Raw genomic sequence first — 13,735 nt, forward strand, 5'->3', positions numbered from 1 at the left:
TTATTAAAAATAATATTGTAATTTTTACTCTTGAATATCTGAGAAATAATGAGTGTAAAATATGCAAAGGAAACAAAATAAATTTGATACAAGCCCATTATCCTATAGGTTTATCTGAAAAATACGTTTGTGTATAGAGCACTTAGTTCTCTGATAGACGCAGACCAGATGTTCAAAAAGTACTTGTTGATTAACACTTTGTAGAACTGCCACAAATCTTTGCTCTTATGTGAGTGTTTTGTGTCTAGAATGTCCGTAAATAATTGTATTCAGTATGCTATAGATAAGAGGTTAATGTTCAAAAAGCAATCATTCATTTTTTTCTTTCATTCAGTAGAGACTTACCATTAGGGTGTGGGTATATTTTAATACAAAAGACATCATCTCTCTGCGGTGTTTAAAGACCCTGGGTATTCTCCTTGAACCAAAGTGGTAAATACTGTAATAAACAGAACTCTCTATTTCTTGCTGGTTCAAAAAAGTAGGCAAAATATTATGGCTATAGTTTATAATTCCTACTTTGCTATGAGTTAGAAAATTTTTTGGCAAAATACCACATTTTAAGTCATAAATAAATAGTCCATTCTGAGCAACTTCCACCAAAAATTATTCTGCTAATCCTTAAAAGCAAAAATTAAAGATATGCTTGGCAAAAAAATCTTAAAGATATTTAATATATGCCATATCTGTTATACTTTTTGCAAGATAGCTGACTTCATTCTTTTTCCTTCTTTCCATCTCATATCCAATCTCAAGGAGGCTCTTTTTAGAAAAAATTAACATATCAACTAAAATCCCACACTCTTACTGATGCGACCCTTGGGTCCAAATCCCTGCTCTGCATCCCTGATGGCTTGGTGACTTTGGCAATTTCCTCAATTTCTCCCAGCCTCAATTTCTCCATTCATAAAATTAGGAAATAAATACATTCCTTATTGGTTTTCTGTGAGATTACATGAAATAACCTATGTGAAATCCTAAATAGGACCTCAGTAGATGGAGTAATTTTGTTATTACTATTAAACACTGTCATATTTTCTTGAATACTGATATAATTTGAAATATTTAACTTGTTCATAGAAATGAATCTGGAAAAACTTTAAGAAGTCTAATTTCCAACCATAATTAATTTTTTTAAAACCCTAATTGAACTTTTGCATTTCTTCTAATGTTATATCCAGGACTCCAAATTTTGTTCTCAGATGCACCAAAGGCTATAAAACATCCTTTGTTAATGGTGGAAAATAAATAGCTTCTTATAAAACAAGACTTCATCATCCAAGAGTTTATAGATTTATGTCCAGTGCTTTGATTAAAAAAAGAGAAAAAGCCTTTTTTGAGTCAAAAATGTTTCTCAAACCACTATAGAATAACAATTTTGACTCTCTGCTTTTTATTTTTATTGCTGGGTTGAAAAAGATGACTCTACAATGCCTACACCAGGAGGACATTATTCTACAAATAAGCGCCCAGCATGACATTTATGAGAAAGCCGAGTCCTCCTGCGCAAAGCTGATTGGTGCTCAGCTAATGGGCTCCAGGGCGTTGCAAATAAAGGCACCTTCTCCACTGGGCTGGTCAGGTGCAGGGACGAGGATTGTCTCTGCCTGTGGAACTTTAGTAAGTGTTCAACTCCTGTCCCAGCAGAACACATCTGTGGCCAGCAAAGAGAAACTGGACTTTGAAGATGAAACATCTTCTCACCCAATTCCCATCCATCCTGGCCATCTATTGCTTCTGCCTGCTACAGATTCCCTCCTCAGGTAAGGGGACCCCTTCAGCAGACCCCAGCTGGCCTGAGCTCTAAGGAAGACTGGGACAGACCTTGACCCTTCAGGGCATTTCTGGAGGGAGTCTAGCTTGATTCCCTCACCTACCCTCATTTCCACCCTCTGGAAAGGGTTTCCATTAGAGAGGATGGACAGAGCTAGATGCTGCAGCCTTTTACTGAAGGAGGTTTCTTTCCCCTGTGGGACTACCTTTAAACAGCTCCTTTCCCAGGGCTGGCCCCAGGATGTGCCACTGAAATTGTGAGGAATATGAATCCGGGGACAGCTCCAACGTGTTAGCCATTTGTGCTCTTGGAATTCTGAAGAGATGAGAACAGAGGCCTTAATACCGACCTTACAGTCTGAAAGGCTGAGGATTGAGGGACAGTTGGAGAGGGGCGGTGTGGGAGCGTGCACAGGAAAGGGGAATCTTCTCATAACCTTTCCTGTGGGCCCGGCGGGGGCGGGGGGTGGGGGTGTGGGTTCCAGGGAGCACAGCTGAGGCCCCAGTCTTCCAGGACTTGGGCGCTGTCCGAGGTTCTGACCGGACTCGGATGTAGCTTCACCAACTTCTGAGAACCAGTGCGTTGGTAGGGAACAGGGGTTGGGTATGGGGTCCGTTGTTACCCATCTTCAGGTAACTCGCTATATGATGCAAGAAGTGGTGAAAGCTCCAGTTGGAAACACAAAGTGTTTCAAAATTTTAGATTTTTCCATTAGAATTTTGGTTTAAGGGAGTAGAATATCTTTGAAAATATATTCAATCAGAAAATATATTTCAAATAGCATGTTTGTTTTGCTGTGTCCTGTAGTGTAATCACAAAGCCTAGGCATTGCAAGGAACCATGGAAGACATGCAGTTTAAACTCTCAGGAGAGCAGGGACCACCTCTATGATTTCCCTATTTGATTACTTTCAGTGACACCCAATTCACTACCAGCCTAAGTCAGCCAGTGTCTGCCTCACCTGGTTTCCAATAGAATCTTGTTTATGTTACACTTTTGGAAATTTCTTACTAATTTTATTTATTTGTCTACATATTTATATCCACCTGCCTCTTTTTCTTATCTAATTTTCTGTTCCCTGAGGATGGGGTCCTTATGATCTTTATCATTGTCTTGTTAACACAGAACCTCTTAATAAATCCCTATAGGATTGGTTTGAATTATTTTGCATTTTTGAATTGCTCCAACCATCAAAAACTTCTTTACATAAAGCTGAAATCTGTTCACATGTAATTTCTAGCCATTAGCCCTAGTTCTGCCCTTTGGGGATACACAGAATAAGACATATTTCTTATGACAGTTCTCAAAATAGTTGAAGGCACTTAACACACACTTCCTAATTTGTCTCTTTGCCAAAGAAACCTACACTCAGTTCCTTCAACTCACCACATATCCTATCATTTCAAGTAGGACTGTTACCTTTTGAGGCTGGGACACTAATTTGAATACAGCAAAGATTGCCTTAGCTTTTTCTTGGTTCATAGGGAGATTTCAGGGAGCAAAATATCACTTAGTATTTTTTAAAAAAATATATTACTCTTGATCCAAATATTCCCTGTCTCAGATTTTAAAAATCTAAATTCAGGGTCTTGTATTTGTCCCATTTAATTTCATCTTGTTAGTTTTCATCTATCCAGCTGATTTTTCAATTGCAGTATTAGCTGTTCCTTCAGTATTGTATTATATGCAAATGAGATGAAGACTTCGTTTAGGTCAGATAAAAGTTGACAGCACAGACATCAGCTGCATACCAGTAGCAACCTTCCCCATAGCCCCACCTCTGAAGAGTCTGATGAAGCAGAGAGACAGATACTCATATTTCTTAAAAGTTCCAAGATTGACTGATGCACATACTAACTGGCACCATTTCTTGATATCCTGTCCTTATTACTGCCATCAAAATGCAAATGAAGTTGTTACCTAGTGATTTTTTCTCCTCTTTCCTGACTTGCTAACTCTTGGTAAATAAAAAATCATGCAATTTTAAATTAATTGTAGTACAAATCTAGATTTGCTAGTGGTAGGTAGAAGTGTGTTTTCCTTGTCAATCCTTTTAACAACATCATATTAATAGAATCACTGTGTGTTTTTCATAGTAAAGATTTAAAAGTTAATGCTACAAACTCTTTCCTTTTAATGGAAATTTTTATGATTTCTCACAATAGGATTTCCTCGACCTTTAGCCAATCCTTCAGATGGCTTGGATGTTGTGAAGCTTGAGGTACACCATTGTTCAATGATGGGAGATTTTTATTTAGTTTTGGCCTTGAAACTCTCGTGTGGATAATGTTCACTTAAAACTATTTTAAGATGAGATTCTTGGCTGCAGTAGAAACTCACTGTTATCATTTTCATGGCCTCATTTAAGTCATCTCGAGAGTCGTGTTGAAATTCATGGCCACTGTGTGAGAAGATAATGCAATGTTCATAAACAAGACAACTTTAGGATTTTAATCTTAATTCTATTGATTAAGGAATTTGTACTTATCTTTGATTCATTTTCTTCATTTTTTAGCAGCTGGCATATTGGGCAACTCTTTCTAGACAACCTAAGGTAAAAAAATTAATATACATATGATAATTCTTTTATTTATAACAGTGCACCTGTTTATACCATAGTCGATATCTGTAAATAAACCCACTCTTTTGCTACCTACGGGAGAATTCTGTGTGTATGTGTAAGTGTGTGTGTAAGAATATTGTTTTAGGAAATAACAAGTGAATCTCCTAAATATAAATGACCATAAAATATTGGTAGTTCATCTGCATTCTTACAATTACCATAATCAGATATACATATCATATACATAATCACATGTAAACATAGAATTGCATGTCACGTGGGGTTACAGTAGTGATCCAAACAGACGAAACTACCTGCTCTCATGGAACTTATATTCTAGTTGGGGAAATAATCTACAAGATAGATAAATAAAATTTTAAAAATATTTTTTCTCTAAAAAGAAAATAATAAAGTAAGGAAGGTGTATATGAAATTTTGAAAGTTGGTGTCCATCATCTGGAAAGTCATCTTCAAATTCCTCAGTTTTTTTTTTTTTTTTTTTGGCTTGAAAGGTAATGGTATAAAGTTGATGAACATGGTTATAACAAAAATACTGTTTGCCCAATAGGTGTCCAGAACACACACACACACACACACACACTCTCTCTCTCTCTCTCTCTCTCATGAACAGATGCTGGCAAACAGACCAGGAGTTGTAAAAATAGTAAATACTTTCTGCTGATTTAGAAATGGTGATGATAAGGAAATAGAGAATTAATGTCCACTGAGCTTCTGCTGTCAGTAATGTGGGTTTATTATTGTGTGTGTGTGCCCATATGCATGTGTGTACATGTACATGCATAACACAGAGACAAAGACAGCAGAAGTATTGGTTACTGCAGAAACTCTCCACAAAGTTCGTAGGAAGATGTACTCACAGCAACAAAATTAGAAGTGTTACTAACAACTTTCACTTCTCCGTTGATTGAAGCTTGAGCCGATTCAACAATGTTTAAATGTAAATGAGGTGAGATCAATAGTAACCAGATATTTACAAGATCATTCACAGTATATCATTGCGTAGGATATGTTGCCAATACAGCTTTTCCTGGGCTGTCATCCATGCAGACAGAACAGGGTGGTGCTTGAACAATGATTTAGAAATTAAAAGCTGGGCTTTCTGCAAGAACAGTGAAGATTCATGTAGAAAGCTTTTAGGGAAAAAATGTGGTCAATATGAACCAACCCTAAGAAAACTGAATTCTAGGGTACACCCAGCAGCAAATTAAAAGTTGCAGTTGTTATTTTATCACACCTATTAGTCATATGGCTATCTGGGAATTGATTAGGGTATTGCTTCAACGCATCATAGAGTATGTTTTCCCACTGAAGATCAAAAAGGTAAAACAAGATTAAGTTTTAAAATAATGACGTTGCTGGCAACTTTCCTTTTTGCAAAATTCTGCATCAACTATAGTCTTATTAAGTTTGTATAATGGATTTCTTTTTAGATTGCCAATTTATTTCATAATATTCAGGTAAATCAGGAAGGTCCCAGGTGTAACTTCTACTGGAAATCTGCCCCAGTAAAATTCCATGTGACTTACCCTCACCATTCTCTTTCCAGGATAATCAAGACATATACAAAAGGGTGAGTACCGCCAGCCCAGTAACAAGAGCGTGCAACTACATTTATAGCAAGTGACACAGAATTAAAAATCAACCTTTTTTCTCTTGTTTAGTTTTTATTTCACTACTCCAGAACTCAGGAGCCAACGCATCCAGTTAAAACCGAGGTCAGTATTTTATCATAATCATCTTTCTGTAAAAGTCACTCTCCTCTGATGCCTTTGTCCCTTCCCATTTAATATATGCAGATACTTAGAAAAACAGAGGACTTCCAGACTCTCTGGGCAACAGCTTCCTAGGTGCTTTTTCCTGGGGCTGCAGGGATTATCTCTCTCCCTGTCTGGGGAGGGGTTGGGGGAGGCTGACAAATCTAAAAAGCTAGAGAATAAATTACAGAAAAGGAAAAATTAGTAAGAAATAACATTTTTATTATGCACTTAAGACTGAGCTCTATTTACATTGTTGCATATTACCTTCTGTGTTTTAAATTTTGAAAAGTGCTTTGTGAAGTGTTAAGTACCACATTCCCAATAGTGATCTGTAGGTGTGCATCTTTTGTCACTGTCACAGTATATATATGCTGTGGGAATAAAAAGCATCACCTCTAACTTTTTTATTATAAATTGGAGTTACCCTCAGGAAGAGATTGTTGAAGTGAATTTCTGCAGGGTATGATTTAGAGAATATTGAAAAGGTCATTGAATAGAATTTTGGGTAGAATTTCAATCCAGTCACAGTGATTGAAATTCTACTATTAGAAAGTCACTTGTTTATGTAATCAAGGCTTTCCAAATCTTCAGGAAGATCCTTAAAATAAATGAGTATCAAGCAAAATGTTTTTCCCTTTAAGGCAAAGATTCAAGAGTAGTATAGATTTAGTAATGGGGATCAGGTAAGGTTGGGGATGTTATCAAGACAGGCCATGGGCACTGCAAGTGTAAAGGGTCGAAAATGGAAGGGAAAAAAGAAAGACAAATACCATATGCTATACTCATGTGGAATCTAAAATATGGCACAAATGAACCTATCTACAAAACAGAAACAGACTCACAGACATAGAGAACAGACTTCTGGTTGCCAAGCGGGAGGAGGGGAGGGGAGGAATGGATTGGGAGTTTGGGGTCGGTAGATGCAAACTATTATACTTAGAATGGATAAACAACAAGGGCCTACTGTATAGCTCAGGGAACTATATTCAATATCCTGTGATAACCATTGGAAAAGAATATAGAAAAGAATGTATATATGTGTATAACTGAGTCACGTTGCTGTACATCAGAAGTTAACACAGCATTGTAAATCAACTATACTTCAATAAAAAATAAAAATTAAAAAATAAGTAGGTAAACAAATATTCTTTCTAGCCAAAAAAAAAAAAAAAAAGAAAAAAAGAAAGAAAGAAAGAAAAAAAGAGAGAAAATGGAAGGGAAAGGATAACCTCCGTGTCTGTGACACACACTAACTTTTACTCTGAGCCAAAATATTCAGGGAGGATTCACAGGACTAGATAAGACAGAGTATGTATGTCTGAGCATGTGCAGACAGTCACAGATGAGACATGCAGGAAAGTAAAACACATCAGGGCAGGGGTAATGGATGCTGCCCTTCCACCTTGTCCCTTAGATGAGGAGAGCACACCTGGGGAGCCAGACAGTATTTTCACGGAAATGCTTCTTTAGGATGACGGTGCCCTCCACACAAGAAGGACAGAATGCTTGAGGCTAATGCAGATACTGGTCTGATTTACCCTAAGGGAATATTTTTAAGTGTTGTGTTGGAATGAAATGTGTTAGCAAGGCAAGCGGTTCTTTATTGAAATCATAAAATTTCAGGCTTAGGCTCAGAAGTGGATTTTACTCTGAAAATTAAACCCATTTGTAAGGGGGCGAGCAGACAGGAACGCGCATAGCCCTGGGCCCTCAGCCGGCACTGTCTGACCCTCACCGCCTCTTTGCCGCAGTTTCCTCCGGTGCATCCTCTGATGCATCTGGCTGCCAAGCTCGCCAACCGAAGGATGAAAAGATTTCGGCAGCGCGTATGTACTTTGTCCTTCCACCATATTTTTATGCCACTAGAAATTCACTTAACCCTGGTGAATGCCTGTCGTCGTCTTGGGGCTCCCTGGCTTTTTCTCCTTGTACAGGCCTCACAGGCTGGCTGCAGGGGTGGGGGGGCAAGGCTGTGGTCCAGCTCCGTGACCCATCTTCTCGTCCTCTGTGGTCTTTATCTTTTTCCGTTTTAGTTTTTGGGTTGTTTTTTCACTTTCTGTTTTTTCACTCTTTCTCCTCGTGACATGGACGCTTGCCTTAGTCACATACTCTGCTTCCCACCTGCCCTTTTATTCTTATCTCAGAGCTACGTTTCTTAAAAACAAAAAAACCCCACAAAAACAAAACAAAATAAAAGAACAAAACCCAGAGCCCTGAAACTAACACAGCATTATAAATCAACTGTAGTCTAGTATAAAATAAAAATTAAAAAAACAACAAAAAAAATTAATTAAAAGTTTTAAGTTTAAAAATGACTAGTTTCGATAACAGCTGAAATGTCTCTGAAATGTTCAAAATGTCCCTCAAGGTTTTGTTGCATGGTAGCAAAACAAAGGAACAAACACAATTTTTGGACACTGTGAGTCCAAGTAGGGTGACCGACTCATCCCAGTTTGCCTAGGACGTTACTCGGTTTAGCTCTGAAAATGCCAAGACCCCAGAAAATCGCTCACTCCCTGAGAATCCCGCAGGTCATCCTGAGCACAGGACACAGTTTGTCTGCTCGGATGCTGACCTCAGGCTTCCAGTTCGACTGCCTCCATCATTGGGCCAGATCCACAAGCAAAGATGAGCTGAAGAAGCCGAAATGGTTTATCCTTGAAAATTTGCCTAAGCCAGGAGTTAATTTCAAGTCGAGGCCGTTGGGAAGAACAGGCAAATTTAACATTGTCCTGGACCCAAAGAGTAACCCAAACAAGAAAACATGCTAGCTTTCCCAGAAAGGAAATTGTAATTGGCTCCATGGTTAGCTGTTTCCTTGAATGGCACTTTTGCACTGACTTCCGGCTACCTTAGAATGGCGGGAGTGGGGCAGGATCACTGCACAACTGCAAGCCTCAGCGATGAGTTTCCTATTAAATGAACCTGGGTCTCATTCCTTCATAGGATGCTGGAACTGCTGCAGCGGATTTTACCAAGGAGGTATGTAAACCCTGTGGCGAGCACCACCCCCAAAGAAAAATCTTCTCAAAGAGAGAAGGACAGGGGAGTGTTTGGAGCCAGGCCACCTTGCAGCCTCTTTAGATCACTTCTGGGAAGAATTGATCTCACACTATGCCTTGACATTCTCTGAGGCTGAGCATCTAATTTTGGGTTTCCCTGGGCTTGTCCTAGAGCAGAAAGGAATCGTGGAGTGATGCCCCTGGATGGTACTCTTTCGTCTTTGTTCTTACAGATGCATCACCTGGGGCCATCTGCTCCTGGAGATTTGCTTTCTGGCTCACGGGCACACAGGCCACTTGTGCAAATCTGGGAGGGGTGCTGCAGGTGGCAGGGACCCCATATACCGGTGCTTCTCCAAGTTGACTGTGCACCTTTAACACCTGGGACCTTGTTAAAATTCAGATGGCTGGACCCCAACCCCAGAAATTCAGTAGGTGCCTGAGATTCTGCATTTCTAACAAATTCCCAGGTGTCATTGATGTTTTGGGTCTGGGACCACACTTTGAAAACCACTGCCATAGACATCTTTGAAAGACTTTCTGCACAGTGTGGTTGCATAATGGTTTCTGTTTTTATGTTGCAGGATCACACTGCCACCTTGGAAAGACCATTTTTCCTTTTCAGGGTAAAGCACATTTCCTCTTCCCTTTTTTTCATCTCGATTCCCTCCTACCACCCCAGTTATGGAGTTACTGTAGAATGATACCCGCCAGAGCCCCATGATGAACTGGTGAATCACTGGGGGAACTTTCTCACCCTTTACATAGGGGGTGACTCAACGCTTGTAAAGGAAAGGGTCCAGCAGGACACAGGCTGAGCACACTAGGGTTCTGGGAGGAGCTCAGGGGCGGGAGGTGGGAGTTATGCTGATGGACAGACATGGGGGCCAACCAGAGTCAGGATCTGTGTCTCTCTGCCCCCACCACATGAAGGTCTAGGATACTTGGCCCCCTCCTGGAAATAAGTCTAGGTGTCCTTTTCCCCAGGGGACTTGGAACCTCTTGCAAAGGTCACAGAGTCACAGAAGGTCTTTTAATTCTTGATCTAACACTCCCTAGGTATGTTTCACTCCCCTAGATCTTCAGTGTTTGCAGCAGAAAAATGTGCAAATCAGACTAGACGTGTACTCCTCCATCTGCATTCTGTGATCATTGGTCCTAAGAGATGCTCGGCAAAGATCAAACACGATCAAAAACACTGTACCTGACACTCTCCGAGGTTTACAGAGCACACCAGCATGTCCTCAGAAAACAACCTGTTTAACATGGCTCAATTATATGTTTCCTAAACTTACTTGACTCCCAATGCTTCCCACCTGCCACGACACCCCAAGTACACCTTTTAAATTTGCATGACCTGCTAATTAGTGGCTGGTCTCTGGAAAGCACTTGCAGAAACAGTGGGTCTCCATAATGTCTTTAGGGCAAGAAGTCCTGTGATGAATGGTTTGGGGATCATCCTGCCACATAAACAGAGGCTAAGGGGTGGAGTGGTGGGGTGGGGGACAGTGTCTGGCCTTAAGAGCAGCAAGGGTCCTGGGGCACTGCCCCAGAGAACCCACAGACCCACTCCCAAGATGAACCCACAAGGAAACTGCTAATGCCCCAGCTAGGAGAACAGAGCCTTAGGCCCAGTAGAAAAAGGATTGGAAACCAAGAAACAGGTTCCAGGCAGTTTGGTCTCAATATCTGTAAGCTGCTCCATTTTTCTTTTCAGCCAAGGAATGGAAGAAACCTTGACTTTAACACCTGGTAGGATCGTCCAAGGTCAGCCTCATTGCAGCTCTCTCCTCCAAACAAATGTTATATGTCTGACATGAGGGCCAGAGGGGTGATAGTTCCAAGAAAGGGGGACCTCTGCTCCCGCCCTTTCCTGCTCTCAGCATCACAGAGACCCCACTGCAGCTGGCATTGTCCCAAATGATGCCGCCTTCGTTCCACGCTAGCTCTTTGCAGACGTGCTGTCTCCAGCAGCAGCTGTGAGGGGACAGAAGCTCCACAGCTTCTGTGGCTTCTCACCTGGCCCTTGTGATGAGGAAACGTCCACGCTGGCGTGCTTGGTGGGGCGGGGTTCTCTACAGTGGGAACATTTCCGAGTACAGCCAGGCCACGCTATTCCCTCCACTCATCGATGGTGCTCTGAGACCCGGAGATGAAATCTGGGGAGATTTCTTGGCCTCTGGCCTGTGGCAGTGGGAGTCCCTGTACACGGGCAGGTCTGGGGCTCCCCTGTCTCTCACGATGATGTGGTCCCAGGCACACGAGGCTGCTGTCCTTCAGAGGCATCCCAGGCTCCCTTCTGGAGCCTGACCCGGACCAGCTGGCAGCGACCAAGGTGCCTGAGAGAACTGTCCAGATGCTGAGAAGTACAACCACCCCGGCTGTTCCCTGAGGCCCCAGCTCTCACACTGACCTGATGACCTAATCAGTTACAGCAATAAATCTTATGAGTACCAATTATGGGCATTTATGACATGTCAAATTGAGGTATTTTAAAATATGTTCTATAATAACATGCCCCTGGGCCTCATCTCCATCCTGATAATGATTTGATCTGACCTGTACATTTTTCTTTTTTCTCTTCAGAATTCAGCGGCGAAGGGAGCCTGGATCAGATGAGGCGATCCAGCAATTATTTTGAACAAACATCAAATTTCTTTCCGTGAACAGTGTTTAAAGAGAATTCTCTTGCCCTCTATTCACTGGAATATTCAATTGTGTAAAAAATAAAGTAACATCGACACGACATTTTCATTTCTTATTGGAAAGTGTTGGGGGAGGGATTGGGTATATTTTTAAAGTAATGGGATATGTATGTTTACAGTGTGCTGGTTTGGGTGTTGTTTTAGCATGTCCCGATCATCATGTTGTTGTTGAGAGGTGAGAGCACAGGCTTGGCAGAGCCTGGGTGGCTTCAGACCCTGACTTTGCTTTTCAGCTGGGGGACCGTGGGCTGGTCATTTCCATGGTAAAACAGGGTTGGTGATAATTGCACCTTCACATCGTTTTTGTGATGACTGAGGAGATGGTCCACATAAGGGGCTTAACGTGGTGGTACCCAGTGAGCACTCAGGGATGTTGGCTTTAATTACATTTCAAGGTGAGTTTTGTTACACAAAGGTACCAGAGGGATTTGCCCTAATGGGAGCTGCTTCTATTGCTGATCAGGGGCTTGAAGTTACATCATTAAGTTAATGCATACCAACTCCAATATGATCCAGCAATCCCACTCCTGGGCCTGTATCCAAACAAAACTATAATTTGAAAAGACACGTGCACCCCTATGTTCATGGAAGCACTATGTACAATAGTCAAGACACGGAAACAACCTAAATGTCCACTGACAGATGAATGGATGTGGTACATATAGACAATGGAATATTACCCCACAAAAAAGAATGAAATCATGCCATTTGCAGCAATATGGATGGACCTAGAGATTATCATACTGAGCGAAGTAAGTCAGACAAATACCATACGATATCACTTATGTGTGGAATCTAAAATACAACACAAATGAACATATCTATGAAACAGAAACAGTCTCACAGATGTGCAGAACAGACTTGTGGTTGCCTAGGGACAGACTGGGAGTTTGGGATTAGCAGATGCAAACTATTACACACAGGATGGATAAACAACAGTGTCCTACTGTAGAGCACAGGGAACTGTATTCAATATCCTGTGGTAAACCATGATGGAAAAGAATGTGAAAAAGAATGTGTATACATGTGTCTAAATATATATGTGTGCATATATATATATATATATAGAGAGAGAGAGAGATGTATAACTGAGTCACTTTGCTGTACAGCAGAAATTAACACAACATTGTAAATCAGCTATACTTCAATAAAATTAAAAAACAGCAACAAAACAAAAACAAAAACAAATCCCACATACTAACTCCAGACTCTTCAAGAAACGATGAGCCTCAGGCCTTTGCCTTCTTGAGAGCCTCCTCCGTAAATGGTATTTGAGGGGTATGGAATGCAAGAAGGGACCCTGACAACACGTGCCATGAACCTAAACTGCAAGCAACCTTCTTTCTTTGAAGCCTCTCAAGCTTCTCATCACATTTAAGAGTCCTCCTTACATTTAGACATCACAGTTCTAGGATTAGGTTTTTATATTCACCTTTATAAGCCTTTGCAATAAGTCTCAAGCCTATTTTCTCAAATAGACCCCGCCACACAAGCACAAGATAAGATGAGCAAGCCCACTTCCATGTGATACTAGGCTGTGCACAGGTCCAGTTGGTCAGATGGAGGTGCTGGCCCTTAGGTCTTTCACTAAATGCCAGAGTCAGAATTCAAACTCAGTTTAAAAGTCTCCAATATCAACAGCTCTTCACCGTCACAGGCTGTCTCCCAAGGACACGGAAGTAGCCCCTGGCTGGGGTCAAGAATAAGACAGTGTTCCTCATATATTTTAAAGGCATTGTATCTTCACAGTGAAAAGTTATACAACCACACATGAAATTGTTTACATCAGCCCTTTTGTTTGAAACTTTGGACCTTTAGGAGAATATGGTTAAAGTAAGAGGGAAGAAAACAATTTTCAAGTCAAAATGAAAGATGAAAGACCAACAGTGAATGTACCAAATAAATTAGACACC

At 40.9% G+C, this 13,735-nt stretch overlaps 1 protein-coding gene across 1 annotated transcript; it reads left to right on the forward strand.

The window, feature by feature from the left end:
• Window positions 1-1,687: 1,687 nt before the first annotated feature.
• NMS (neuromedin S) lies at window positions 1,688-10,873 on the forward strand. Its single transcript, XM_057743731.1, has 9 exons — window positions 1,688-1,763; window positions 3,940-3,995; window positions 4,290-4,328; window positions 5,905-5,928; window positions 6,020-6,073; window positions 7,867-7,941; window positions 9,062-9,097; window positions 9,702-9,743; window positions 10,835-10,873. The coding sequence occupies exons 1-9, from the start codon at window positions 1,688-1,690 to the stop codon at window positions 10,871-10,873; spliced, it is 441 nt and encodes a 146-aa protein (XP_057599714.1).
• Window positions 10,874-13,735: the final 2,862 nt, after the last annotated feature.

The sequence above is a fragment of the Hippopotamus amphibius genome, chromosome 7 (assembly GCF_030028045.1).
Source record: "Hippopotamus amphibius kiboko isolate mHipAmp2 chromosome 7, mHipAmp2.hap2, whole genome shotgun sequence".
NCBI classification, from domain to species: domain Eukaryota; kingdom Metazoa; phylum Chordata; class Mammalia; order Artiodactyla; family Hippopotamidae; genus Hippopotamus; species Hippopotamus amphibius.

Coding starts and splice junctions, on each gene's coding strand:
- NMS (XM_057743731.1), top strand. CDS start 1,688: ATGAAACATCTTCTCACCCAATTCCCATCCATCCTGGCCATCTATTGC. Junction 7,942..9,061: donor TGAAAAGATTTCGGCAGCGC/GTATGTACTTTG, acceptor ATTCCTTCATAG/GATGCTGGAACTGCTGCAGC. Junction 9,744..10,834: donor GACCATTTTTCCTTTTCAGG/GTAAAGCACATT, acceptor TTTTCTTTTCAG/CCAAGGAATGGAAGAAACCT.